Source organism: Emys orbicularis, chromosome 2 (assembly GCF_028017835.1).
Source record: "Emys orbicularis isolate rEmyOrb1 chromosome 2, rEmyOrb1.hap1, whole genome shotgun sequence".
In the NCBI taxonomy this organism is placed as follows: Eukaryota; Metazoa; Chordata; order Testudines; family Emydidae; genus Emys; species Emys orbicularis.
This window is the reverse complement of record NC_088684.1, coordinates 275,387,294-275,414,684: the sequence shown is the minus strand read 5'-3', so window position 1 is coordinate 275,414,684 and position 27,391 is coordinate 275,387,294. Positions and strand designations below refer to the sequence as shown.

General features: G+C 42.3%; 1 protein-coding gene across 1 annotated transcript in view; it reads right to left on the bottom strand.

Annotated features, from left to right (window-relative positions):
- The window catches only part of ADARB2 (adenosine deaminase RNA specific B2 (inactive)), a 409,108-nt gene that overhangs the window by 141,208 nt on the left and 240,509 nt on the right, over positions 1 to 27,391 (bottom strand). Inside the window, exons 2-3 of the mRNA XM_065399295.1 lie at positions 10,348 to 10,434; positions 1,152 to 2,059 (exon numbers count right to left, since the gene is read on the bottom strand). Coding sequence (XP_065255367.1) covers positions 1,152 to 2,059; positions 10,348 to 10,434 — 995 coding nt within the window. The remainder of the gene's footprint in view (positions 1 to 1,151; positions 2,060 to 10,347; positions 10,435 to 27,391) is intronic.

The window sequence follows — 27,391 nt, the reverse complement described above, 5'->3', positions numbered from 1 at the left end:
TTGGAAAGCCCTTCTCATTTACTAATGCTAATGCTAACAACTACTACTAATTTTCATTTACGTAGCTCTTGAGATTCTTAAAGAATTTTGCAAAGTAACATCCCCATTTGATAGATGGGGAAACTGGCGTTAAGTGGTAAACCAGCAGGAGATTGGGGAATGAAACTCGGGTCTCCTGATTCCCAATCTTCTGTTTTAACCTCTAGGGTTAAACAACTCCCTGGTTTCCCTTTATAATGCAGACAGTTTCATGTAGCACAGCATAGCATTCTCCATAGCATTAGTGAATGCAGGCAGCGGAATCTAGCACTGGTACAGTAAAACTATTGGTACAATTCTAAGCAATCACTCGGACCTCTGTAGGGCTCCTCCATGTCCAGAAAACATCAGTTTCTTTGAATCCAGCAAAATCATACAAGTATGAGAATTTAGCACCATGATGGTCTTTAGCATGTGACAAACCATCACAGTTTGATTCACAAGATATAGGCCTCTGATCTATATATTGCCCATCTATCTCTATATCTATACTACCTCCAAAAAACTTACAAATCTTTGCAATCCTCTCTCTGTTAGAAGCTTGACAAACACAGCTGCTATCTATCTCTATATAGATAGATATGCACATTATCTATCTATCAGCTTTGCAAGTGGCAGAATTGTCTAAAGATCAGGCTTGAGAAAAGGCACATTCCTCGTCACCAGCAACTCTGCAGAATGGTATTCCTCTCCGGAAAGTGTAACTTTATAGAAAAGAAACAAGATATCCCATTAGCTTGTACTTATGGTTTCCTTTCTTACAAGAATGTTGCATCATTACAAAAAGTACCTTCATTACGTGTATCAATATAATAATTATCTCTGGTAAGCTGAAATGTTGACATGCCCTCTATTTTCTGTATGTTCGTCCATCCATTCTATGGAAAAGCCTGTAAATTTCTCCTAATGATTTTCAGGTAAGCACATATAAAGGCCTTTGTGCGCGGCCTAAGGCTGTTTCTGTGAAGAAAGGGGTTTGCTGTAATATGGTACGTTCTATAACTGGGAAGAATGGTACGTACGATCATTCATGAACTACAGCGAGAACATTAACGATCACATTAATCTTAAGAATTCCTCCCATTTAGTAGCAGCTACCTGAGAACTCTCACCTGTGGCAAATGGTTACATTTACTCCTGCTGGGAATGTGACTGGGCAGCCGAATGTTAAAGAGGGCCTGCAGGGCAGCTTGTGCTGCTTGGCCTTTTGCCAGCTTCTTGCTACGTCCTGAGCCTTCAAATGTTCTCCCATCCACTCTCACTGCCATCACAAAACTCTTGATATGCTGCTTCTCCACAGTCTCCGAAAGGCAGACGTACCTCAGCCCTGATCGCAGCTCATTTAGCAACACCACTGGGTTCTTTTCGCTCTCAGCTGTGGATGCCATCTTGTGCTTGTTTTGCTTAGCGTGACCCATTAAATCCAATGTGTGGCAGAGTAACCTCCCATGCCGATAAGCAGTAGAAAGCAATTCATTATTAACCGGGTTATAGACCGAAAAGTCCTCGCTGTGTGCAGACGGTTCAAACTCCTTGAACAGAGTATCTGGAAAGTCTGCCTGGTCAGATGTAAAGTCAGTGGATGGGTTAAAACAGTTCCCCATGGCAAAGTGAGCTTGACATGCATTTGGGAACTGAACAAAAGATTTCAGCGCTAGTTCTGCAGCTCGCATTTTGGCCTTCTTTTTCGTGGGTCCTGTACCTTCAAATGTAAGCCCATTTACTTCTACGGCAACAGCAAAGACTGGAGCATGCACTGGGCCCGTCTGGGAAACCATTTTGTATTGTAAACCTGGTTTAAGTTCATGTAGCTGGACCAGGGCATTCTTTGGTGTCACTGACCACGAGACTTTCTTCCAGATGAGTTGGAGTTTGCAGAAATGGCCATTATTGCCTTCCTCTAAAGGTCTTTTCCTTTTAATGCTAGGTGTGCCCACTCTTGACCTGTCACTAGAGGATATCGGATGATCCTCCAGGTTGCCAACATTTCGGTTTTCCTTTACTTCTGCACTGCTGGTACCTGTCAGTAAACAAACAGAAAACCCCACATTACTGTTGCCATCAAGAAATCTAACGTCAAGCTAGAGCTGGCAGAATAGCATGAAAAGAGATTCACAGATATTTTCATGAATAAGCATGGCCCATTCACTGGGCTGATATTTGTAGGGTCATATTAATAGTTCTTCGTGAGTATTTGGATGGTGACTGGTTTATCTATTACAATACTGATGAATTCCTAGAATGTCATGAGTGATTATTGGTCCAATAACTCCTTCCTGACGTGTATTAGTCATAGCCACCTGTTTAAAAAGTTTCTGTTATCCAATGAGGGAGCACAAATGCTGCCATGTTACTTAAATGAACACTCAAAATGGATAATTAATAGTAAAAGTGAATAGCTTGTAAAGAGCCCCTGTGTTGAAATCTGTTCAAATTAGCCACGTACGCCAATGCTTACAAACAGCAAACATGTTGCTACAAATCAGAATTGATTCACACATGATTCACAAACAGAAAAATGGGCAAATTCATTGAATAATTTATTTTCAGTGAATAAATTGATCAGCTCTAGCCACAACACAGACCTTTGTATTACTTACATCACAAACCCAGCCTCAGAGATGATCAAACATCCTTTTCCAGTACTTGAGACTATAATTTGTTCTAGTCTATTCTCCAGGGCTAAGATCCTTGTTTGAACAAGTGAGATTTTTCCTGTCAAGTTCAATCGCAGGTACTCTTTGCTACTGCAATAGCAATAACTAATAATGCAAAAATATTAGCTGAGTGCAAATCAGGCTTGGAGAAACCAGAGCTGTGCGATGGCAGTAATTACTGATGTAAAGGATGAGCTATGTCAAAGAAAAGCAATAGGAAAGAGCACCTACAATGAGGCAATGTTGGGGGTGGGGCAGGGGGAAGATAAGAGGGAGCATTTTCTAATTGCAGAGCTAACGAACCACATTCAGCTCTCAGTTACGCTCATGCATCGCCGCTGACCTCAATGCAGTAGCACAGTGTAACTGAGAACCAAGTTTGACCCAATCAAGTTTAAGCATCCTTGGGGCTTGGTCAGTAGCAAACTGAAAAAATGAGCAACAATGAAAAACATATTGCTCTGTCACGAAGTGATTCACTGTACTGCTGCCATCTCTGACTAGTACATTTAAATTTATTCCCTTCTTATTCCTCTAGGAGTCAAAACATAGTGGGCCATATTCCCTGATCCAATTGAAGTTTGCTTGGTGTGGGACCAGATTGAGGGGCTGTCCAGCTGCCAGTCTGATCCCTGACACAAAGCAGAGCATGTCTATGCCTGGCTGCCCATATTTCATCAGCTGTGACTCATGGGAAATCTGCATAAGGACCGGGCTCAGTTACAGTCCCTGTGTTCAGGGGAGCACAGAGACCGCTCCCTCCTGATTCCCCTAGGTGCATGACAACCCCAAAGGAGTGTGGCCACGATGCTGCCTCCCCTAAACTCTGGACAACAGAGCTGTGAGGCTGTGCAGGGGTGTGGGAAGCTAGCTGTTTGCTAAGGGTGGGAGGAGCTTCTGCTGGAGCATTGCAACTTTGTACCGCTCCCAGCTCTGGCTGTGCCTTACAGACACATATGAGCCCTCAGAGTCTGCTTCGTATTCCAAACAGCAATGGGTCAAATCCTGGTGTTTTGATTAAACACTAAACAACTTCTTCCATCAAAACAATAAGGTCCCGATCCTGCAGGTTGTTCTGTGAGGGTGGATGCCTGTGTGGAGCCCCACTGGGTATGCCTACAGCGCAGTTACACACCCGCGACCATCCTGTGTCAGCTGACTCAGGCTTGCGGGGCTCGGGCTCATCGGGCTGTTTATTTGCATTATAGGCATTTGGGCTCAGGCTGGAGCCTGGGCTCTGGGACCCTTCCCCCTTGTGGGGTCCCTGAGCCCAAATGTCTACACCACAATTAAACAGCCACTTAGCCCAAGCCCTGCAAGCCTGAGTCAGCTGACATGGGCCAGCCACGGGTTTTTAATTGCAGTATAGACATACCCACTGAGGCCAACGGGACTTACTCTGCGTGCAGGGGTCCCTACGTGCACAACATCTTGCAACGCCGCGATTGCAACTCAGCAAAGCACTTCAGCACATGCTAAACTTCAAGCCTATGTTTAAGTCTCATCACGGTGCTTAAGTGCATTGCTTAGTAGGGATGGGCATGGGCTGCTAAATCAGGGCCTTCGTGATTAGCGCCTTTTTTACTTTCTAAAGTGAAAAAAAAAAGTCAAATTAGAAAAAGAAAAATCTTGCCATATAAAGTTCAGCCATATAAAATATGATAGCTATAAAAACAGCCTCACTGGAAACGAGCCACTGAAAAGGTCATGTTAATAAGAGATGATCTGAGATAACTTGGTCTCTTCTCCTAGGGTTCAAACCCATTTATGGAAGCTCTGAATTGGGGAGGGGGAACAAGTCAGCCTTAACTGTGTCTTATTTTCCTGGGCCATTGAAATAGCTAACCATTTTCCACCATGGCTGGTTTTCCATAGATAGCATCACCTTCCTAAGGCTGAGCTATCCTTCTTTGAAGATCCCTTCTTATTTAAAAGCTGTGAAACATTTTGCCTCAGATACGCTTTTCTAAGGGAAGTAGGGTTGGTTCTGTATTTAACACCTCTTCTCTCTCTTTTCCTAATAGGGTTTTGACAGACCCAATTATTGTACATAATGATATTGAATCCAGGAGGCATGAAAAGAAAGATAGCTTTTGTTTCACACTATATACAGGTTTGAAAGGAATTTGTATTGATTATGCACCACTGAATAGGAAAATTCAGAGGGTTATTTGTATTTATAATTCATATTGTCTTTTTCCATTTTTTTTAAATTCATTTTATAATCCTTGTTCCATGGGTTTGTGAACAGAAACAGTTTGTCCTTCACTTTCACAAACACAATGAACCAAAAATAAACATTCTCTGCTTGCCCTAAAAGTTTTGTCTCTGGCCCTATCTATCCTGGGTTGTGGGTTGGTTGTGGAGTAGTGGGCTATGATTTTTTTCCCCACCAATGCAACTAGACAAATGCAACGATGCCAGTGCAAACCCTCAGTGTAGTTGTGTGACAGCAGTGTGACATGGCGCTGGCAACAAAAATTATTGGAGTGATTTATATTAGCACAGTCCACAGACCTTGTTTAGCACCGGTGCAGTATGTCTACCTTATGGGCTAACACTGAGGTAGCTGGTGATGCAAATTACCTTAGGCCAGACAAAGCTTAAATCATACAGAGGGCCTGATCCTGAAATTCCAGTTAATAGCTAAATTCCCCATTGCTTTCAAAGAGCAGAATCAGGCCAGTTGTCATTCATGTCATATAAATTAGTGGCCACCTAAATTCAATCAGAAAGTTCCTTTATTTCTCACAAAGGAGTAAAGCTTCTAAGAAAGACCATATGCCTGATGGACTTGCATGACATCCAACAATAGTTGGATAAAGCTAAATTACTTTATACTTTCAGGTACCTTTGAAATAGGAGATCTTTGAAATGTGGCTTTCATGAGACCTCTGTGCAGCAGACACAAGATTACATCTCTAATGGTGGCACATGTACGTCTCTCGTGAAAATCAGACAAAGCAGGCAAATGACACCAAACTACATTAGATAAATACTGTAAGCAGCCATAATAGAACAATCACAAGCAATTTTGGATATGAAGAGCTCTAAAAGGAAAGGGGCAAGTCAGAGGTTGCACATGGGGAAAAATGCAAAACGGTGGATCATTTTCATCCTTGTTATCTCTCAGAATGACTTGGCTCTTGAGTCTCCAAAATACATTATCTATATTTGATAAAAAAAATTATAATCAAATATAGTGCTCCTAAGTTGAAAGGTTTGCAGCATAATGAAATTATAGGTTTTTGGAAAAGGAGAAACAAAAAAATACAGATTTATAGTAATAATTTTTACTTTATCCTGAAAGATAAAAAAATCTGTTTGCCTTGTAAGATCCCCTCAGATAACTTTACTCATCATTCTTTTTCAGACTGCACAAGCAAGTGAAGGCCTTTATCCTTCATATTGCAATCTTATTTTTGCTTCAACAATTGAATGGGAGAAAAGAAGGCACTTCTCAAATGTATTTATTTGTGCATTTTTCCCCTCACTCTTCTGTATCTGGTTTAATTTCTTTCTTCTTTCTGGTCATTATGCACAGTAGAGTTAACCTGGAGAGTCTGCATCATCAAGAGCTTTTCAGAACTATAATGCATCACTAATAATGACACTGCCTATGTCTCTGGGTCATAAGGGCTCTGAAGAACTAGCCATCCGATACTCCACGCTACATTTGAAGAGATAATATTGTTCCTGTTGAAGGTTATTCTGCTGCCAAACTTTTTTTTTGGGGGGGGGGGGGCGCAGAGGGAGAGGAAATGTGGCAGCTTCACTATGGCAAACATCTTTTAAAAACAAATCACAATAAGTAAACATCTGAGATAATTGCAAGGTATCTATTATATCAAGATCTAAGGAGTAAGGAATGATTGCCTAGGTACAAGAGGGTCACAAGGCAATATTATCTTTAGAAATGTTTAGGAATCCCAAGATTGCTACTGTTGCATTTTGAACAGTGAAGGTTAGGTTTATTTTTAATTTTCTGTTGTCTGCATTTTAATATCTGCCCCCCATTTGACCTCCTCACACAGCACATGTTATTTGCTGTCCATCTCCATTGTATTGACCACAGAGGTTAAAGGGATTCACCTCCATCATTTCTGACATACTTGAAAATGAGGCATTTCACAGCAAAACAATAGGTACGATCTGGAGGTCAAACTCTGGAGACCTGTGTTCCAGTCAACTAGTATATCAGCAGCACTATAGGGCAATCTCCCTAGCCAACCAAACAACCTTTTCATAAACTACCAAATCTCAAAAAAAGAAACAGGAATTCTTTTGCTGGAGATTTGCAGAAATCAATTATGTTCAGATCCATATTCTTGAAGTTGGTATAATAAACTTGTAGCTAACTGTAGAAATCAAAACTACACACACTTTTAGCTACCAGTTAGATGTATATATGATGAATTATGCTTAAGAGGAAAAAAAAACATTTCATATTCTCTTTGGTGATGATGAAATCCTTTGTTAACTTGCAAGGTGTAGGTGGTTTAAAACCATATTATAATTCACCCCAAAGGATATTATAACAATACGCTGTAGAATGGCTGCATTTACAGTTTTTAAAAATCCTTTTAAAAGGTCCCGTATTGTTTCCTGGACAACTATGCCAGTTTTTGCTTAAAATTAAAGCTGAGAATTTATGGAGGAACTTGTGAAAGGTGAATGTTGTTTCCTTTAGCGCCTCCATACTGAAAATTTTCCTACCACTGAGTCATCTATTGTCTGTAATAACTACAACATGCCTAAGCACTAGTACAGTTCTTACCAAGTAGGGAATTTATTTACATAAGTTTTGGCCCTGATCCAGTGCAGCATTTAGGCTCTGACTCAGGAAAGCATCCCTGTTCAGAATAGCACATAAGCACATGCATAAAGTTAAATGTGTACTTAAGTGCTGTTCTGAATAGAGCTTGGCATAGGTCACTGCTTAAGTGCTTTCATGAATCGGGGCCTAAATACATACTCAGCTTTAAGCTCATGAGAAAGGCTACTGAAGTCAATGGCTAAAATTTTCAAAAGTGACCACTTGATTCTGGTTCCTCCATGTTGGGCTGCTTGAGATGCTTTAAAGGGGCCTGATTTTCAAAGGGTGGTGCTCAGCATTTTCTGGAGATCAGATTCCCTTAAGGTGTCTCAAATTGGGCATCCAAAAAATGGAGAGACCCCAAATCACTAGACACTTTTGAGAATCTTGGCCAATATTCTCATAGTTAAATATGTGCTTCAATGTCCTTCGGAACTCTAGTGCCAGCACAATCACCAAAAATATGTGTGTATCATGGTCTGAAAGGGCCTGATCCAACAGGAAACGTATCCATTGCTGCTTGCACAGAGAAGGTCTGTGCATCTCTTTGACTAAAACCAAAAAGCTAGCTCCCTGATCCAGGGTAATGGCATTATGTTGGCATAGCCATTGAAGGCTTCCCTTTTCCCAGAGAGAGGATCACACTGTGTGGAGCCTGGATACCACAGATGACATTGGCATCTGGCTTATGGGAATGATGTTGTAGGATGGACGTTTGCCATAAGGTTTCAGATGATTTCTTCCTTTGGGACTGAAATTCAGTCCAGCAGAGATGGCATTTTAAAGGAGCCAAGTGGCCTGAAGATGTTTTTCTGTCTATCTGGTTATTTCACCACTTGAACCAAAATATGAGTATCTATACACAGACTTGCACCAGTTTAAAGACATCTTTAGTTAAACTGGTGCAAGTTTGTGTGTAAACAAGGCCCAAATGGATGTGGAATATTCTTTTTGGATCTGATGCAATTCCTGTTGAAGCCAATGGGAATCTTTCCACTGACTGCAACAGTAGCTGGATTGGATTGAGCAGTTTGATACGGCCCATGGATATTAGGGTTGAAAGAGCCATAATGGGCAAGCCAGACCATCACCGTACATCATTGCAAGATACATTTATTTCTTCCCAAAGCATCTTCTCCCCTCCCCCCAGCCATTTAGTGAAATTACTGGCACAATATAAAACCTCCTATTCAGAACAAGTCACTAAATTCATTTGGTGGCTCTTTGATTGGGGTAGGTGGCATTTTTTCCCTAGCAGTAAATGGTGTGTAATTCATATGAATACACAAAATTGTTGTCATTGCCAATGTCATTATAGGATATTGGAACCAGGAGAGGACTAGTGTGTGATGCCCACTAACAAGATGAAATTTGCTATTTCTCTTTGAGGAAGCAAAGCTTATGTTGTCCATAATATTAGCTTTAAAGCCAGTGCAACTGCAAGCAGGCCTGAGTACTGCTCCAGGAATAAGAAAATGGGGTTTCAATGTTTGGCTTGTACAAATTTACTACGTTATTCAAAAATAACGGAGTAGCACATTTAGGAAACGTTCCACAGGAGATCCCTGCAGCAGCTCATCGTGTGCATAGTATGTTTTCTGTGTGCACTTCTCATACAGCGTTGCAGAAACATAGCCTCCTTAGGACCAGGATTTAAAGGCTTTTCTAGACTTTTTGGCCTTTGCTAGTTTATGTTATACCTGCCAGTCAAGGTGCTAACAACAGTCAGCAAGCACAATATGATGTACATGTGTTACTCAGCAGTGCGCAATAAAGGGTCATATTCCTTCAGTAAATATTCCAGCCTATGCTGCCTCATGTCCAAAGCAAAACAGATTAGCTACAATACGGAGAATCATCCATTTTTTCCACCCACTGGTTATAATAGGGCAACTCTTCATTGTTTCTGGCTGGAAGAGGTACCCATCTGGTAGGGGATTCTAAAAGGCCAAGAGATGTTCATTTGGTTTGGAAAGCTTCCCTCTCTGTTTTATGTTCCTCGAACAACGAGATGGCTGGAGGATGTGCGGTAATCCCCGCTAGGTGTTAAATGCAAAGAGCGGGTTAAGGTTGTTCAGTTCTAACCACACACATTCCCCCCAGCCTCATTCACATTTTAATTACTTCACTTCCCCTTCAGTACATAGTGGCTGCTGACATTCTTATATCCAAACAGTCCTTGGTACAGCATATTTCAACACCACCAAGCAGGAGCAAGAGTAGCTCTTGGAGAACCCGTAACCAGCACTTCAGCTGAATCCTGTTAACCCAAATCTAGTGAATGATCCCCATTCAATTAGACTTGGATTCTTTTCTTTTTCAGGTAATATTAACAAAGAGAAAAGGAGAGGGCAAGGTTTCAAACAAAGGCCCTGATCCTGAAGACCTTACTCAGGCACAACTCCCATTGAAATCCCTGAGAGTGCAAGGCAGTGAGAGGAAACAGAGTCAGTCAATGAAGTTTTTTCCTTTGGGGATAATGCATATAAGAATAAAGCAAAGTAAATTAATATAAATAGAAAAAACAAAGGAACTCCCCAGTCCTATGACCCAGCACTTCCTTCCCATAGGAATTTTCTCCCATCTCTACACACCCAATATATAGCCCTTCCCTCAGCATCTGTGCAAGAAGTGGGAAGCTGAGCTGAGGTTAACCCCATGTTCATTGGGGACCAGGTCATGCCCTATACACCAGGGAAGTTTGCACTGAACTGAGGATTGGTCTCAGCAGTTGCATATTTGCTAAATCACCTTGCTCCCAAAATTACCCGCACTCTAATGTTCTTTCTATTAACTTTATCATTCATCTCTATATGAAGAATAGAGGCTGCTTACTTAAATTGTCTTCATCTTCCATATTGGCTGCACCAGGACTTAAATACTTGAAAGGCGTGATGAAGGTTGACAATATGCTTACTTTTTCTGGAACAAAAGAAAAAAAAAAAAGGAAATATACTTATAAAATCAGGGTTTCACCAAAGCCCATAACATTCAGATTTTCATCATACTCTTTTCCTCATATTAGGCAGTTTGGCAAGTCTATTTTCATAGAATTATAGAGCTGTAGGACTGGAAGGGACCTCGAGAGTTTTCTAGTCCTGTCCCCTGCACTCAAGACAGGACTAAGTATTATCTAGATCATTCCTGACAGGTGTTTGTCTAACCTGCTTTTAAAAATCTCCAGTGGTGGAGATTCCACAACTTCCTTAGGTAATTTATTCCAGTGCTTAACTACCCTGACAGTTAGGAAGTTTTTCCTAATGTCCAACCTAAACCACCCTTGCTGCAGTTTAAGCTCATTGCTTCTTGTCCTATCCTCAGAAGTTGAAGCTCAGTAAAGTCAGTGTTGTTTTGTGAGCAGAGTCAGTGAGTTTGCTCTTCCTCTGGGAGTATTTGATTGAGGTTCTACTGTAATAGGATCTTTATTCAAATTTGTCAGCAATGTAACTCTCCAAAAAGGATTGTCTGAGGTAGCGCTTACCTCCTGTGTCAATATAATGCTGCTAGAGAGTATTGTGAAACAGTTTTCATTGTGACTTTCACCATTCTATGCTGATTAAAGGAGATTGGGAGTTGGGACAGAGGGCTGCTATTATTTCTCCCTGGAGAAAACAAAACAGTTAATGGGAGTCAATTGCAGGAATAGGATTATAGGAATTGCCATAATTGGATCAGACCATTAGTTCATCTAGTCTAGTTTCCCATTTCTGACACTGGCTAATAGCAGCTGCTTCAGAGGAGGTAGGTTTCACGAGCCTGCTAAAGGAAGTTATAGAATGCCCTACCTACAGGGAAATTTTCTTACTGAGAGGTTGACTCATGCATGAGGGTTTATATTTCTTCCCTAAATCATGTTTTTATTTTTGTAATCCTTCCTGTTGTGATTCTGGATGTTCTTGTTATCCAAACAAACATCCAGTCCTTGTCTGAATCCTGCTAATCCCCATAGTCTCATTTATACTGACTGCTATCACTGGCAACCTCGTCATATAATCCCATTCATAAATGTATCAAGCTCCATCTTAAAACTATGACTACCGGGCACTTTCAATAAAAACAGCATTGCTATGCTGAGAATCTCTCTCTATATCTGTATATTGGAAAAGAACTTTTACTAATAGAGACACATTAAACTTGATTACATTGCAGATGTGTATGCTATTTAGTCAAACATGTATCAAAGCTCATTATTCACTGAAGCGTCTACAGTATTATAATCAATGTTGCTGTACACCATATTGGGCTGTTTTACTTATATCTCGTACCATATTATTTTGAAATTCACCAAAAACTGAATAATGAATTACTTGGTCTAAGTAGGCCTGAAAAATAGTTTTGAATGTGAACTTCTCTTTTGAGAGGAAACATTTCCTAAACTTTTATTTTTCTTAGTACAAGTTTCCTTGAAAATATGGCTAATAATTTAGGTATGATTCCTTGTTTAGCTACCATTCTATAGTGTATTCTGACATACAAGTCTGTTTAAACTCGTTCTGTTTCAATAGTGTATCTGTTGGCTTGTCAGCCTTGTTTTGCCTGGGTTTGCAAACAAACTTGTCTCATATTAAAGGGTGTGATCAGACTCCAAAATAGACATTTGTAACCAGCAAAGCTGCTCAACTCAGCTACAAGTACAAGATGACTGTTCTTTCTTGCATTAAGTGCACTAAACGGTCTCTCCACATAAGAATTTTTAGTCCATGAACCTTTTAGCCTATGTTAATTTATAATGAAACATCCAGCTTGAATTGTAATTTCATTAAGGGATTGCAGTGATGTGATGAAGTGAGAGAGTAAAGTTCACATGCTTTAGCCAAGAAACTTCCCCAAATGAAATAATGTGTGCTGAGGTGTTACTCTGCTTTGTGATATCAGGGAGAAATGTGATATTTCTGTAACACACTCGCTTACTGTGTGTGATCCTGTCCCTCTTTCTGCTCCCTGGCCCTGGTGAAGCTAAAACCTGCTGGCATTCACACCTAAGTCGAGTGAGTAACTTCTTTAGCTCAAGAGGTGCTTTCTGCAGCTGAGCCAAAGCCCATTTGTGTTGAATTCTCTGATTTGATCTCCATCAATGAGTGTGGTGCTGTATATATGAAGATACGGTTCATTATAAAACGCACCCCTGCTGGGACTTAACTCTAGTGGACTTCAGACATTCAGGACAAGCTTGCCTAATAGAAAGGATGGCATACACTAAATCAAAGTGCCCCCACTGAGAATAAAGGCTGCTTCTTACTCACAGCTAATGGAGTTATTCCTTTAGCTCAGGTAGTAAGGGCATGTGACATTGATGCTGAAGATTCTAGGTTTTATCCTTACTGATGACAATCATGCCAAATTATATGTCCCATGTCTATTCTAGAATGCTATCTTTCTGTGATGCTGCATTCCTGAAGCTGCAGCCCCTTTAGCCTATAATTTTGAATCTCTGCTTCATTATTGTTTGTATTGCAATAGCACTTAGGGGCTCCAGTCATAGAGCAGGACCCCACTGTCCTAGGCCCCATCCAATTGCACTGACTAATTAATTCATTGCATTTATGTAAGGGTTAAGTATAGTTTTCTAATGCATTATTATTACATGAGACAGCATTCTGTGACACCTTTTTTGCCCAAGCATTTGTTTGGCTGATGGGCCTGATTTGTAATATGACTTGAAATTCCACATTTTATTTTAATGGACCCCTTAGCCATCTCGGGTTTCTAATATTTTTTCCCCAAAGATCTTCCTGGTTTCTTCACTTTTGCATGGCTGAGAACAGAGCCTTACTGCAGTGGTTTGTGACAATCCCACCAATCTTAGAACTGCAGATCAGAATGGAAGAATTAATTATATCACAGATACAACTTGGCCCCAATTTACACAAGAATATGACTCAATAAATAAAGATGATAAAGAGTCGAATGTAGGATTTAAACCCATTGGCTGAGGAATGGAAGATTTACTATGTGTCTGAAAAAGCAGAAGGGGAGGTTTCTTGAATGAAAGATGTAAGAAGGGAAGGGTTGCTATGTGCACCTAATGCAGACAAATTACTCAGCCTGTGGAGGAGGAGAAGACGGATGTCAGGATAATTAAATTGAGGTGCTTACAGGGAAATAATCTGTTTGGAGATGTATCTAAAAGTATGATCATGCACTTCCATCTCTTGTAAGTTATTGTCTATTACCATATATGTGCCATGTAACACTAATTTAGGTTTATCGTCAATGGCTAAATTCAGTATTATTCTTGTTTACTGTTTCTAAACAAGATTAGAGGAATTGGGCATTCACACTTTAAAGTCGTCATATATTTTAATGTCCATCACAATTAGTCTTATCTCTGGCAGTTTGAAGAAATCTCATGAATAAGAATAAAGGAGGCTGCTGGATCTGAAAAAGTATCTTGGCTCCCCAGAGAAATACCATTAAAGCTTCCTATCTTTTCCCACTTTCTTCTGCTCTTACACATCCTTTCAAAGGGAGACTCAAGATCTGCAAGCACAAAATTTGAGCTACTATTTTTACTTTAAGTTTGTCTGTAAAGCTGATGTAATTCTTTAGTTTTGAAAGAAAAAAGAAAACTGTAACTTTCCTTTCCTCAAAGAACAAAAACAGAATGCAGCACCAGCAACTGAACATTCATGAGAGTCCATAAAATAAGCTATTATTTACTTACATTAGAATAAGGCCTAGAAGAACCTTGTTATGAGTTGGGTGAAACCTTGTTATGGGTTGAGTCAAAACCTTATTGAGATTGATAGGTGTGACCTCACCCTTCAATTAACATAACTTTAAGGATAAATAGCCATGTAGACATATCCAATGTGACCTTGGGGAAAGCTAGGGAGAGAACTTTTGGGTCTGTTGGCTAAAGAGGCTTGGGGCATTAAGCTTTTGTTCTTGGTTCCTCCTGCATTTGAAAAAGCAGGACTCTGTACATGCCTTATAAATAAACAGGGTTCCATCAAAGAAATTAACAGAGGGTCCTGTGGCACCTTTAAGACTAACAGAAGTATTGGGAGCATAAGCTTTCGTGGGTAAGAACCTCTGAAGAAGTGAGGTTCTTACCCACGAAAGCTTATGCTCCCAATACTTCTGTTAGTCTTAAAGGTGCCACAGGACCCTCTGTTGCTTTTTACAGATTCAGACTAACACGGCTACCCCTCTGATCAAAGAAATTACTAGACTCCATCAATTTTTACTTCCAAATGGAACATCCCTACGGCCCCAGGCTTTGACTGGCTGCTCAGGTCAAACAGGGGCAACCCCAGAAATGAAATCAGGGTCCCATTGTACTAGGGACTGGGCAGACACAGTAAGATACAGTCCCTGCCCCAAAGCATTTACAATGGAAATAGACAAGAGAGACAAAAGGTGGGAGGGGAAATGCAGACACAAAGAGGTAATAGGACTTGCCTCATGTCACACAGGAAGTCTGTGGCAGAGCCAGGAACAGAACTGCATCTGCCAAGACCCAGTCTGCTGCCTGACCCAGAAACCATCCTTCCACACAAAGCCAAATGACTTAAGCTCTTGTCCAGTACCTTAACCACACAATCATCTGGCCTCTCAATATAAATCCCATGTGCATGGTAAGATGGAAGAAAAACCAAAAAATTTACAAACCAAACCAAAAAAACTATTTGGGAAAGGAAGCAGATTTCAATTTGTTCAGATTTCTTGAGAGATATTTCCCAACAGCAGCAATTATTAAAAATAAAAAAATCACGCAAACTGTTTTGACAATATCCTTTTAAATTACAAAAACAAACCAAAAACTATGAGCCAACATTTTTTTTGCTTGTTTGAAAAAGAACAGCATTTAATCCAAACATTTCATCAGATCTTAATGTATCACAAAGGGCTGCCAAACTTCTGCTAGATTCTGCCCTTTTGCAATGTGGCTTTTGCCCTGTGGTTTGTCGATCCACACTTCATAAATACAGGCTTAGTGCTGAGCCATTAAGATGGGGGTTAGAGTTATATACAGCTGCAAAGAATGTTATCATTTAAAGGGACATTGTCAACCTGAATGGTTTCACAATTAGCTAATTTAAATTAATTCAATGTGTTGACAACTCAGCCTTTAAACAGAATGAGCTGATATTTTTTAAAGTCATATCTTTAAAAAAATGTATAAGGGTTTTGGTGTTTCCCTGAAAATCTTTAGAAGCATCTTGCTGGTGGCCCAGGACTGAACACATCAAACATACCCCCAACACATCAGTCCTTATTGACCCTTCCTTCCTTTCCTCTATGCACATGCCTGTCTGCTATCACTTCAGTTTCAGCCCTGTTGTTGCCATTGTATAGACCTATTCTGAGAAAGGTTGGATAACACAAAGGATAAGGCACAGTTGGCTGGTCTGCACTAGAGCTTCCATCTTTGCTAGCACTGGTTGGAAGTTTTAGGGAAATATTGTAGTGTAGATACAGCCAGAGACATATAATAGGTTGTGCTTTAGTGACTCAACCCACATTTGGTCAGATTCCGTTCAAACTATATGCAATGATGTGTGGACCTCAAGATCTTTTTTTTCTGTATGATGTCATTGTCCCAGTTGAGCAAAATGTTGGTTTCAGGGCAGCAGTCACACTCTTAACACAGCCCCACTTTTAGAGGGCATCACACAATATGGCATGTGTGATACTGGCAGACCAAGTGCCAGCTCTTGCCAAGGTTGTAGGCGCCAGTTGAGCACTGAGAAATTCATAGCTGGAAGCCAGACCAGCTCGCCTGTTTAAGACAGGTGTTAGACTTGTAAAGATATGTTAAAGCATTTTGTAGAGTCTAAATGCTAAAGCTGCTGCATGCATTAATCTTATTTGTAATGTCTGTAATCCCGCTATAAGGTACTATGAAAGTTTTGCTTTATAATTGTAAAAATCCCTGCTCTGAACTTGTGAATCTCAGCAGGAAGAGTGGTTCCCCTGCCCATCAATAAGGACTATCAAGACTAAATGGGCCATCGTAGGACAAAATCTGTTGATTGTCCCATCCCCTCCAGGGCCGCCCAGAGGATTCAGGGGGCCTAGGGCAAAGCGAGGGAGCGGACATACTCACCGGGCGGCTCTGAGTCGGCGGCGGGTCCTTCAGTCGCTCCGCATCTTCCGCAGCACTGAAGGACCCGCCGCCGAAATGCCGCTGAAGACCCGAAGCGACTGAAGGGCCCCCCACCACCGAAATGCTGCTGAAAACCCGGACCGCCGCCGGGTAAGTAAAAAGGCGCCTCTAGCCAGGAAAGGGATTCTCGGCCAGGGCTTGTGGGGCCCCTGCGGGGCCCGGGGCAAATTGCCCTACTTGCCCCCCTGTCTGAGCGGCCCTGATCCCCTCACGAAGAAGTTATGTGCAAGAGTCCCATCGGTTTGAACTCTGGGGGAAGGGCTCATAGGAAGAAATGCTGTTTGGACTCTCACAATGCCTGGAGCTAAGAAACAAAAGAAGAGATCCCCAGGGTCAACCAAAGTTAGCCCTAAAAGACATTCAGTGAACAGATTAGTACATCTCTGTCACCTTTTGGAACCATAGACTGTAACTCATCTGTGCTTATATGTTGCCTGATTTAATCTGTAAATAATTCTCTCATTTCTTTTTCCGAGTTAATAAATCCTTAGTTTACTATAGGGTTGGTGTTGGCTTTGGTGTGAGATCTATACATTGATGTGGGATAGGTAACTGGTCTCTTGGGACTGGGAGTAACCTGAATAAGTTGTGATTTTTGGTGTAAGTGACCATTTATCACTACATCCAGCCTGCCTGGGTGGCAAGACAGCCTGCAGTGCACAAGGGGACCGTCTGTGACTCCATGGTAAAACTGTTACAGTGATCCAGGAGTTCACTGGGCTGGTGAAATCTAATTATAGAACATATCACTTGTTTGGGGTGTCTGCTCTCTTTTTTGACAGTCTGCCCTGAGGTTGGCACTGATAATTGTGAACCACGCCAAGACAGTGTGATCTTCAGAACTACTGTGACCCCCTCCCAGGGGTGCAAGTAAGCCAGTACGGGCCGGTACGGGGTACTGATAAGAAGTGGCCGCCAGTACCAGCCTGTATGCAGCCAACTTTAACGTCGCTGCCCCTTTTGTCCCCCCCCCCCCCACACACACTGGCAGGGCCGCCGGTGTGGGGGTGGGTAAGGGGCAGCTGCCCCGGCGCTGGCGATTTAAAAGGGCCTGGGGCTCCCGGTCGCTGCTGCTGCTACTGCGGCAGCGGCTGGAACCCCGGGCTCTTTAAATCACCGCTGGAGCCCTGGGCGGTGCGGTCCAGGCAGCGAAGATGGGCTGGCTGGGGGATACTGACCCCCAGCCCCACCCCTTCTGTCCGAGGCCCTGCCCCTTCCAGGGGCCTGGAGCCGGGCCCCCATATCGGTAAGTGCTTAATGTTACTTTCACCTCTGCCCCCTCAGGCAGTAGAATGAAGGTAATGGGAGCTGGGGGTGGGAGGGGGGGGGGTCAGGACTTCTAAAAAATCAGGCCTTATTTACCTAAGCAGAGAGAGACCTGCTCTTGCCTTGAGGCAATAAGGGAGGAGTGGAAACACACTGCAAGTTTTACTCCAAATCTCCCTAAGTATTTGGGAGCTAATCTCCAAATGGAAATTTGCGGTGTGCTCTTTTGCTTGGCAGTTAATGACCACTATTAATAATTGTGTTTTAAAATGCGACTTTTGAATACACAACAAGGATTAGACAGATGGCTACCAGTAGTTTGCTAGTTCAGCATGCTTTACAGAATTAGTTCCATTTTCATATTCTAATTGATTACCATAAGCTACTTTGAATGTTGGAGATTTCTTAAATGGGATTCTTTTAAAAAACACAATTTGGACATTAAAAACCATGCCTTAATGCATTCGATTCACACTGAGTATGAGGTTAGTGGGGATGGGTCAACTTTGATACAATAAAGTGAACTCAGCTGTAAAACCCCCTGAAGACAGCTGATACTTTTTGCTCTTAACTTGCACATGCAGCAAATCAAATATTCACATTGCTACATTCATGTTAACCTAGACTTATTTCTGAAAATAAAATAAAATAAAATAAAATAAAATAAAATAAAATAAAATAAACCAACACACCAGGAGATGATTTTGTTCCTCTTTTCTGATGTGTTCAGTCAGTTCAGACTTGGATGAGCTAACAGTGATTGACAGAAAGAGGTGAGTCCTTACCCAAAAGGATAAAAACCAAGAGGAAACTTTGCAGGAGAAATAGCAATCCCTTTAAACTTACACTGCTTACTACAGGAGGCTCACAGCTTTCTAAATTGCAACTTGCACAACCACCAGAATGCATCTCTTATTACAATGGGAACTTCACTCGTTTTCTAGGTAGGGATTGGCATCACTTGGCATCGATCTCAACCTTTACATTTGAATTCAGAACCCCACTGTTGAGCTGCGAGTTGTTCTGTATGCATTGTCAGACGGTGCCCGCAGATTGCTGCAGTAGAATTGCCCAGGTACCATTGTCTCACAGACACTACATGTAGGAACCCACCACGTTATCCTCTTTTAAATACATCTTTAGAACTCCCCTTTACTGCACTGCCTCCAAATCACTGCCCTCTAGTACCAGTCAGACTGCTAACTATCTGTTACCACTGAGACTACTACTGTATGCACCCACACCTCTTTTCACTGTTGCCTGGTCCTTCCCTCTGCTTGTCTGCTTATTTACCAGTTGCACATTGTCTAAATCCTAGATTGGGATCTCTCTGAGACAAGGACTGTGTTATTTGTTTGTACAATTCCTAGCACAGTGAGTCCCTAAATCCCTCTTTGCAGTCCCTAAGTGCTAGTGTAATACACATCATTAATGACCATAATCATATGACCAACAGGTTCACAGTGAAGCTCATAGAGGCTGAGAGAGAGACAAGTAGTTTACTCTGCTGTTCCATACACCAAGTGGGCAGAGAGAGATCGTGGAATTTAGCAGCAGCTGAGAAAGAAACGGATTAACCCTTTGAGCGCTACATCTGGCACACGTACAGGGAGTGGGGACACAAAAATTTGGGTTCCGTGCAAAAATTTCACAGACTTTAGAGATACCGATTGAATTAATGGCCATCACATTCAGAACAAATAGAAGGAAAAACCTCCCCTCACAAAGCTAGATTCTGAGATGCCTCATACATTGTGCAAGGCCAGAATACGCATACTGTGCCTGGACCACCGGGGGAGATCGGTCACAGCACGTGACAACAATAAGAGCCACAGGCCAGTTTTGTGTCTGTTGCATGGCTCTGGCCTCACAAGGGATTGTGGGTCAAAGGCAGGGCAACATCGGGAGTGTTCTGCCCAGAGACCATGTGTGTATGTGATGCAGCCAGATAACATTTGGGCTACAAGCTGAAATAATGCACCCTTCACCATACGAGGATTGTCTGTGTCTCTGCTGCCCCAATGTACCAGCCAGTGAAGATGGGAAACACCATCATCATTGGGCCAGTCATGATTGAAGACCAACAGCAAAGGAGTTTGTGCGGGGGGCAGAGGTACACAGCTGGATTTTACAGGGGCTCATACAGCTGCTGGACCCTATGCCTCTGAAACACGTGCACACCTCTGAAACTGGCAAATATGGTTCGCGGATAATCCTGTCCTGTGACTGACTTATGTTTTCTGGCACTTATGTGCTGGAATCAGAGCACATTAATATAGGAGCAACTGAATAATTTCCAGGGATTCTGCCAGTATTCAATTATATGCACTTTTTGGTATACAAAAGTGAGGGTTGGCCCATAATATATAGATAACCTGTGGAATTCACTGCTGCAGGAAATCTCTGAATTAGGTATTGAGTCTAGATCCTTGTAGCAGCTCCTTCTCAGCCAGTACACAGGGTATGACTGGGGAAAGATGGCATGCCTAGGACATCCATGCTTCCCTGGTAATCCCTGACTAACATGATGCCTTGGGGATACTGGCAGCCAACGCTTATTCTGCTCTAACTGGGGCTGATGGACCAACCCAATGAAAAATAGCCTCTGAACTGGATGGGTACAAAGGTGGCTAGAAGCCAGTTTGCTATCCCTGCCCTCAGATACACTGAAAGCTGCTTGGCAACAGCTGAGACGTTGGCCCTCTGTGCATAAATTTGCTCGAGATCTGCTTTTAATCATTAGTTTTGAAATCTAGTGCATTTGCACTGATTTCTCACCTTTGGTGGAGAGATGTGAGAACTGGAGGGAAATCTTTTCCAGGAGGTGGTAAAAGAATACAAAGCATGTTAACACTGGATCTGGAAGGGAAATTGCCAGCTCAGGTAGCTATACCCAGGCTAGCTCCGATGGAGCCAGTGAGCTAAAAAGAGCCATGCAGCCATGGCAGTGTGAGCAGTGGAATGGGCTCACCACCCTGAGCATGTACCTAGGGTTTCAGATTGGACTGTTCTGTCTTGCCACCTATCCAACAGCAACATTGCTATTTTTAGCATGCTAGCTTGATCAGAAAGAGAGTGGCTATGTTGACCCGAGCTGGAAATTACACCTCCGGGTCCAGTGTAGACAAACCCTCAGTGACATATACTCTGGTGCCCTTTGCCTGGGACATTTTTCTCTGGAAGGAAACCAAGGAATTTTGTGAATTAGGAACGGAACTTTATAAGAGATAAAATTCATCAGCTGTGATATGTTTCCCCCTCTGCTTCAGCAGTGATATGAAATTAAGACATAAAACAGCAGAACACATTTTTGTCTCATCTGGTAATCAAAGGGAAGACAAACCTGTGGCACATTTTGATATTCAGCATTTCAGGGGAAGGTTTTTGACTGCACTAGGAGGGCTCCCTTTCAAGTCAGAAGTTAGAGGGGCGAATGCCAAAGCCGTGAAGGTTTCCTATGAAGTAGGGCTAGAAGCTGTTCAATATGCATCACAGTGCATAAAAGGGTCTATCCCTCTGCCTCAGCTGGAATTCCACTTTGGTCTATTGCATACAGCAGTTTGGTGTAAATAAAAGGAACTGTTGCTTTTTTATTGATGTATTTGGTTCTTTGGGGAAGGGCCTAACTTTTTGTTCTGTGTTTGTACAGTGCTTAGCACCGTGGGGTCCTGGCCCATGACTGGGGCACGTAGGAGCTACTGCAATACAGATAAGCAACAGTTTGTTGTATGACAGTACTGTTAAGAACATTAAATGTGTAACTTCAGATGGCTCAGGGAACAGGTAAAGGAACAAAGCTTTTTACCTCTGGGCTTCCAGTCCTGTCCAATTAATGATGCTGCGCTTGGCTGCTGACAATCATGTGGCCAATGTCTTCAAATGGGGTTTCTCTAATGACCCATGATGTAGATGTGGTCAACTTTGGACTATGTCGCATATCCTTGATGAGTGCCGGCTGACTTACTTTGATGGCAGGCTACTGGCTCTTCACCTGGCTGATAACGATGCTATCAAATGGCTGGGCACACTGTGTATATGCAGAGAAAGAGCCAGATTTTTAAAAGTATTTAGGCACCTAAAGAAGCAGTTAAGCACCTAGTGGGATTTTCAAAAGCACCTAGGCACCTAAAGCCCATGGGAACTTTGGAAAATCCAATTAGGTGCTTATCTACATCTTTAGGCACTTAAACACCTTTAATAATCTGGCCCTACAAGGCCAAAAGTTGTTACCATCTGAATAAACTGTTGGGTAATCTATGGGAAAATCCAGCTCGTAGTAGACAAGAGCCGGCTCCTGCCCTATACTCTGGCTGGTCTTCAGCTGGCTCAGATGGTCACTGGAGGATTCCTTTTCGCTTAGAGGAATCCTCAAGTGGCCGAGACATGCCAAACCCTCCTGAGGCAGGGAGTGGGGCTGGGGAACAAGCGGAGCGGCTGGAGTGTGGCTGCACATCCCGGCGTCAGAACAGTCAGCGGCGCCTAGACTAGCTGCCAGACAGTCTCAGGAGTGAGGGGCACAAAAGGAAACCTTTGCATCCCTTGACTTTCTTTCACTGACTGCTACTTACCTGCAATTGAGGCTCTGGCCCCCGGTGTCTGCATGACAGGAAACCACTACTGGCACCTTGGCCTCAGCTTCGGGCCATGGACCAATGCTCATTCACGGTGTGTTCAGGATAGCAACCAAAGAGGATGGAGCTAGGCTGTTTTCAGTGGTGGCAGATGACAGAACAAGGAGCAATGGTCTCAAGTTGCAGTGGGGGAGGTTTAGGTTGGATATTAGGAAACACTATTTTACTAGGAGGGTGGTGAAGCACTGGAATGGGTTACCTAGGGAGGTGGTGGAATCTCCATACTTAGAGGTTTTTAAGGTCCGGCTTGACAAAGCCCTGGCTGGGATGATTTAGTTGGTGTTGGTCCTGCTTTGAGCAGGGGGTTGGACTAGATGACCTCCTGAGGTCCCTTCCAACCCTGATATTCTATGATTTTATGCTTCTAATTAGGAGTTAGATATTCAGGAAGTGGAGACGCACCACAACCAAACCCTGCAAACGATCCGTGAGGATCTGGAAAATGGAATGTACAAATATGATTCAAAGTGTAGAATAACTTCAACTGGGATATGATTTACTGATTAAACCCCTTCACATAATGGGCCCCTAGCCAGTGATTCGAGAAGACTAGCCAAACCAAATACCGACCACAATAAGAAAACCATTAACTATTCAGCATTTGGAATAGTATTTCTTTTTATGATGGCCTGTCCTGCAGTTTTTATCATTTCACAGAATGACAAAGGTAGTTTTTAGCAGCAGTTTCACCATATGAATATTAATAGGCATTTGAGTAGACAAATCTCAGTGGCTATACTTCAGCCTTCCATAACAGCCATTCCAAACTCCTTTAAAATGAAAGGCCATTTACAGAATGAAACACATTGCATTGTGAAATATTAGTTTCTTATACTTCCAGTAAACAGCAAAGTAAGTAAAAAGCACAATGTGGTAGATGGATTTTCTATCAGAGTGTGCTGTTCTCTATTAAATTCTACAGAAATCAATCTGAAATCTAGTTCAGCCTAGTAAAATTAGATCTAAAACTATTTAATTTTGTTTCCAGAGTGTTTTTCTCTTCTGATGCCTAGCCTGGGGACACACAGAGATAAAATACCTTGCATTACTATCAGTGTATGTGTACCTCCGTCTGCATGAGGATTACACAGTATTAGGTATTTTCTAAGTGATCTGACTCTGGCTAGAAAGTGGCAGTTTACAAATAACATGTTTTTGCAAGCTTCTTACCTTATTTGAGCATTCTTTTTAAAATATTTTCATTTTGCATTCTGTGCAGTTTGGGAATAAAATATGACAAGTGAGCATTTTTTTCCTTTTCTTTTTTGGGGGTAGACCCTTTCTAAAGCAGACAGAGCATATGAGCAAACAATTGTTAAAAAGCCATTGCTGCTCCAACCTCTGCTAGTAACAGCTGTGCCATAAACGGCAAAAAAGGGACAGTAGCTTTATTAAGCACATAACAAAGGGGCATAATTAACACTACTTAATATCATTTGATTGTGAGCCAGTTGAATATCAATCAGTGTTAGGGAAGGGCATCTGTATATAGAGAGCAGGCAAATAACTACATAATTACCCTACCTGCGGTAACTACTTTGATCAATGTTAGGGTTGACCAGGCTAATCTTGGAATCTCTTATTCACATGGTTGTGTTGTCATACGAATTTGCACTGTCTGCATTAAACTGCTTTAGTTAAATTGGTTCAACCTCCTGTGTGGACAAGCTTAATTTGGTTTAAGGCTCCAGGCACCAGCGAAGGAAGCAGGTGCCTGGGGCGGCCAATAGAAAGGGGCGGCACGTCTGGATCGGCGGTGGCGGCAGCACTTCGGTGGCAGCTCAATCGGGCTGCTCCAGATCGGTGGCAATTTGGCGGCGGGTCCTTCACTCACTGTCTTCCACGTCGGCAGCAGCTCGATCGGGTTTGTCTTTTTTTTTTTTTTTTTCGCCGCTTGGGGCGGCAAAAAAGCTGGAGCCGGCACGGAGTGTGGCTTATTTCAGGTTAGTTTAAACCTGTTCCTAATCAAATTAAACGAATGTGAAATAAGGCTGCCTTAAACTGAAATGAGTGTCCACACAAGCTTTTAATATCAATTTAACTAAATTGGTTTAAAAACACATCTTAAGCTCAACCAATGCAACTCTGTGTTTAAACAAAGGCCATGTCTACACTATGGGGACTAGATCATCAGAGCTATGGTGCTGTCGCTATGCTGGCAAAACCCCACAGTGTAGACGCAGCCTACAGCAACAGAAGGGGTTTTTCCATTGCTGTAGGAACACCATCTCTCCATGTGATGGTAGCTAGGTCAATGGAAGCAGTCTTCTGCCTATATAGCTATGTCTATGCTAGGGGTTAGGTTGCATAGCTCTACTCCCAAACCTGCCTTCCTGGAACAATAGGACAGTTAAACAACAAATTGATTCCACAGGCAATGAAACCCATTCAGAAGGCATTGCTCCAATCTGCAAGGGCCACCACCACTCAGTCGTTCCCCCAGGATAGCCATACTAGTTCCATTCTAGACTTCCTGTCAGTCTGTGTGAATGACATTGTCTGTGTCTCATTGTAAACTTTTTGAAGTAGGGACCACTTCTCTCTTTATGTGTATAAAGCCTACACTAATAGCAGTCAAATAATGATACACGTAAAGAATAATAATAAATGGGGAAACAAGAAAACACTCCTCAGATAAATGGTGAGGGAGCAGACGGGATGCATTTGGAGGGAGAAGAGGCACCAATTACTCCATGTGATGGGGTTTACGGATCCCTCACTAAGATTAAAGGAATTATGGAGCAGCACTGGGCTAAGAAGGCCTCACCCCTCAGCAACTGTACAGCATGCTCCAAATGGAGGACCTGCTTAAAATGTAACTCTGGCAATCAAGTGGGAGAGAGTGAAGGAGAGATTGTCTACAGGAAGGAAGCCAGTTAGTACCTTCTGGGACAGAGGAATTCACAGAGGAAGGACCTGGACTGTGGGTAAGGTCCAACCAGGCATCCAGGGCCTGACCCCATTTTTTTCTCTTCCCTTCTCCCTGACAAGGGGGAAATCATTGAACACCCCCAAAAGGAGCTGGGAAGCCCCAACTGACTATCTGAATCACTGAGACTTCTTGAACAACAAATAGAAGTTTGGAGCATGGTCACAACCCAAGAGAGCACTAATGGGTGAGAGGGGAGGGTAGAAAGTGGTCATGGGGAAGCTGGTCTGAGGTATCAACTAGAGGGGACAGAAACACCCCCCACCCCTTCTCTCTTGGGCCATGGGCCAGAACCTGATGGAGAGGGAGGGCCCAGGTCCCCCTACCCTTCCCTATCTCTCTAGTCCAACTGGGGGGGGGGGGGAAGAGGGATCCGGAAAAGAACAGACTGGCCACCAGGGCCTCAGATTGCCAACAAGGCCCCCCAGGACTTTGGAAACTGTTGAACCATGGCCTGACGGCCCCTAAGTGAACCCCACTACACTCCTAATGAGTGGACAAGTATTTGTTTCACTCTTTAAAAGGCCACTGTTCTCATTGTTTAGAATGTAACTTGACTGACACAGGCATTATGCTGTCAGAGACTGGAGAGTATCAGCTGGATAACAGTTGCCTTTGCTTGTCTAGTTTCCCAAAGGTATTATTTACTAACTTGTAAAATAGACTTTTAGCATTGTATTTTTCCAAGCTACCTAAGGGACTTGGATGTCCAATTCATACTGTTAAATGATCAGGCTACCCGTGAGAAATGGCACCTTTCCACTACTTGCCAATAGACCCAGTTGTGGGCAGATGACTCCCTGCCATTGCATTTGCAGTTCATTTCTGCTCTGATTGGTATAGTTTTCATGCAAGAAATTGCTTGTTACTATTTGTGTGCTATGTAATGATTGTATTGTTTCAGAAAGGAACAGTAAGCGATTAGTGATTAAAGGCTCTCAGTTTAATCTCCTATCTACTACAAACCAGGAAGGTATGACCTCTCTCTCTCTCTCTCTCTCTCGTATTTTTGCAATAATGCATATTTAACCCTAATCCGGTCTTGTCATGACCTTTTCTTTAACATGAGAGAATCTTCTGCTGCTCGTTCTTTTAAAGGACGGAATGTTAATGGTTTTACTGCTAAATTCTAGACGTATTTTTAACACGGAGTGTAAAACTGTTAAGAGCAAACAATTACTTTACAGGTGTCGGAAGAACATGAAGCTATAACTTTGTTGGACTATTCTAGGCTAGATGATTGGCCAGATCCTCAGATAGCGTAAACCTGACTTCAAAAGAGCTGTGCTGATTTATTCCAGCTGAGGATCTGGTTCTTAATAGTTATCAGTGCTCTTGTTCCAGGTTGCATATTCTCTGGAAGTTTTAGGTTCTTTACCTTTTGATTATGAGAGTCTACTAACTGGTTGGATTTATTTTTGCAAATCACACAGTTTCTATCTTTACTCATCATATCATCAGATGGCTGAAAATCTGTTACTTAATTAACAGAAGCAACAAGAGAAAAGTTTGCAAAGCTTTACAAAGAGAGTTAAATTTTCAGAGCGACGCATAGGAAGTTTGACACCTGACTCCCATTAACAATAATAATGGAGGCTGTACATCTAACTCCTTCTGCACAGTGCTGACAACATACCCTTGAAAGTTAGCACCGTATAATAATTCTACAAAGATCAGGTAGCTTAATTTCTGTACCACTGCTTCTATGCTGGCATTTTTATGGGGTTCCCAGAAGTACTGCATGTCAGAGTTCGCACCTTCAAGGATAGCAGTGCTTTGGAGTGATTTGAGATTGATGTAAATAAAGAGGAGGAACTCCACTGCTTGCCCATATGTATTTTATATAAAGTTTTTCAGTGCAAGGCTACAGTTTAAATTACTACGTTGGGCTGGGCTGGTAGCTACAGTTAGTTGACAGTGTCATGTGCATCAGTGCATTGC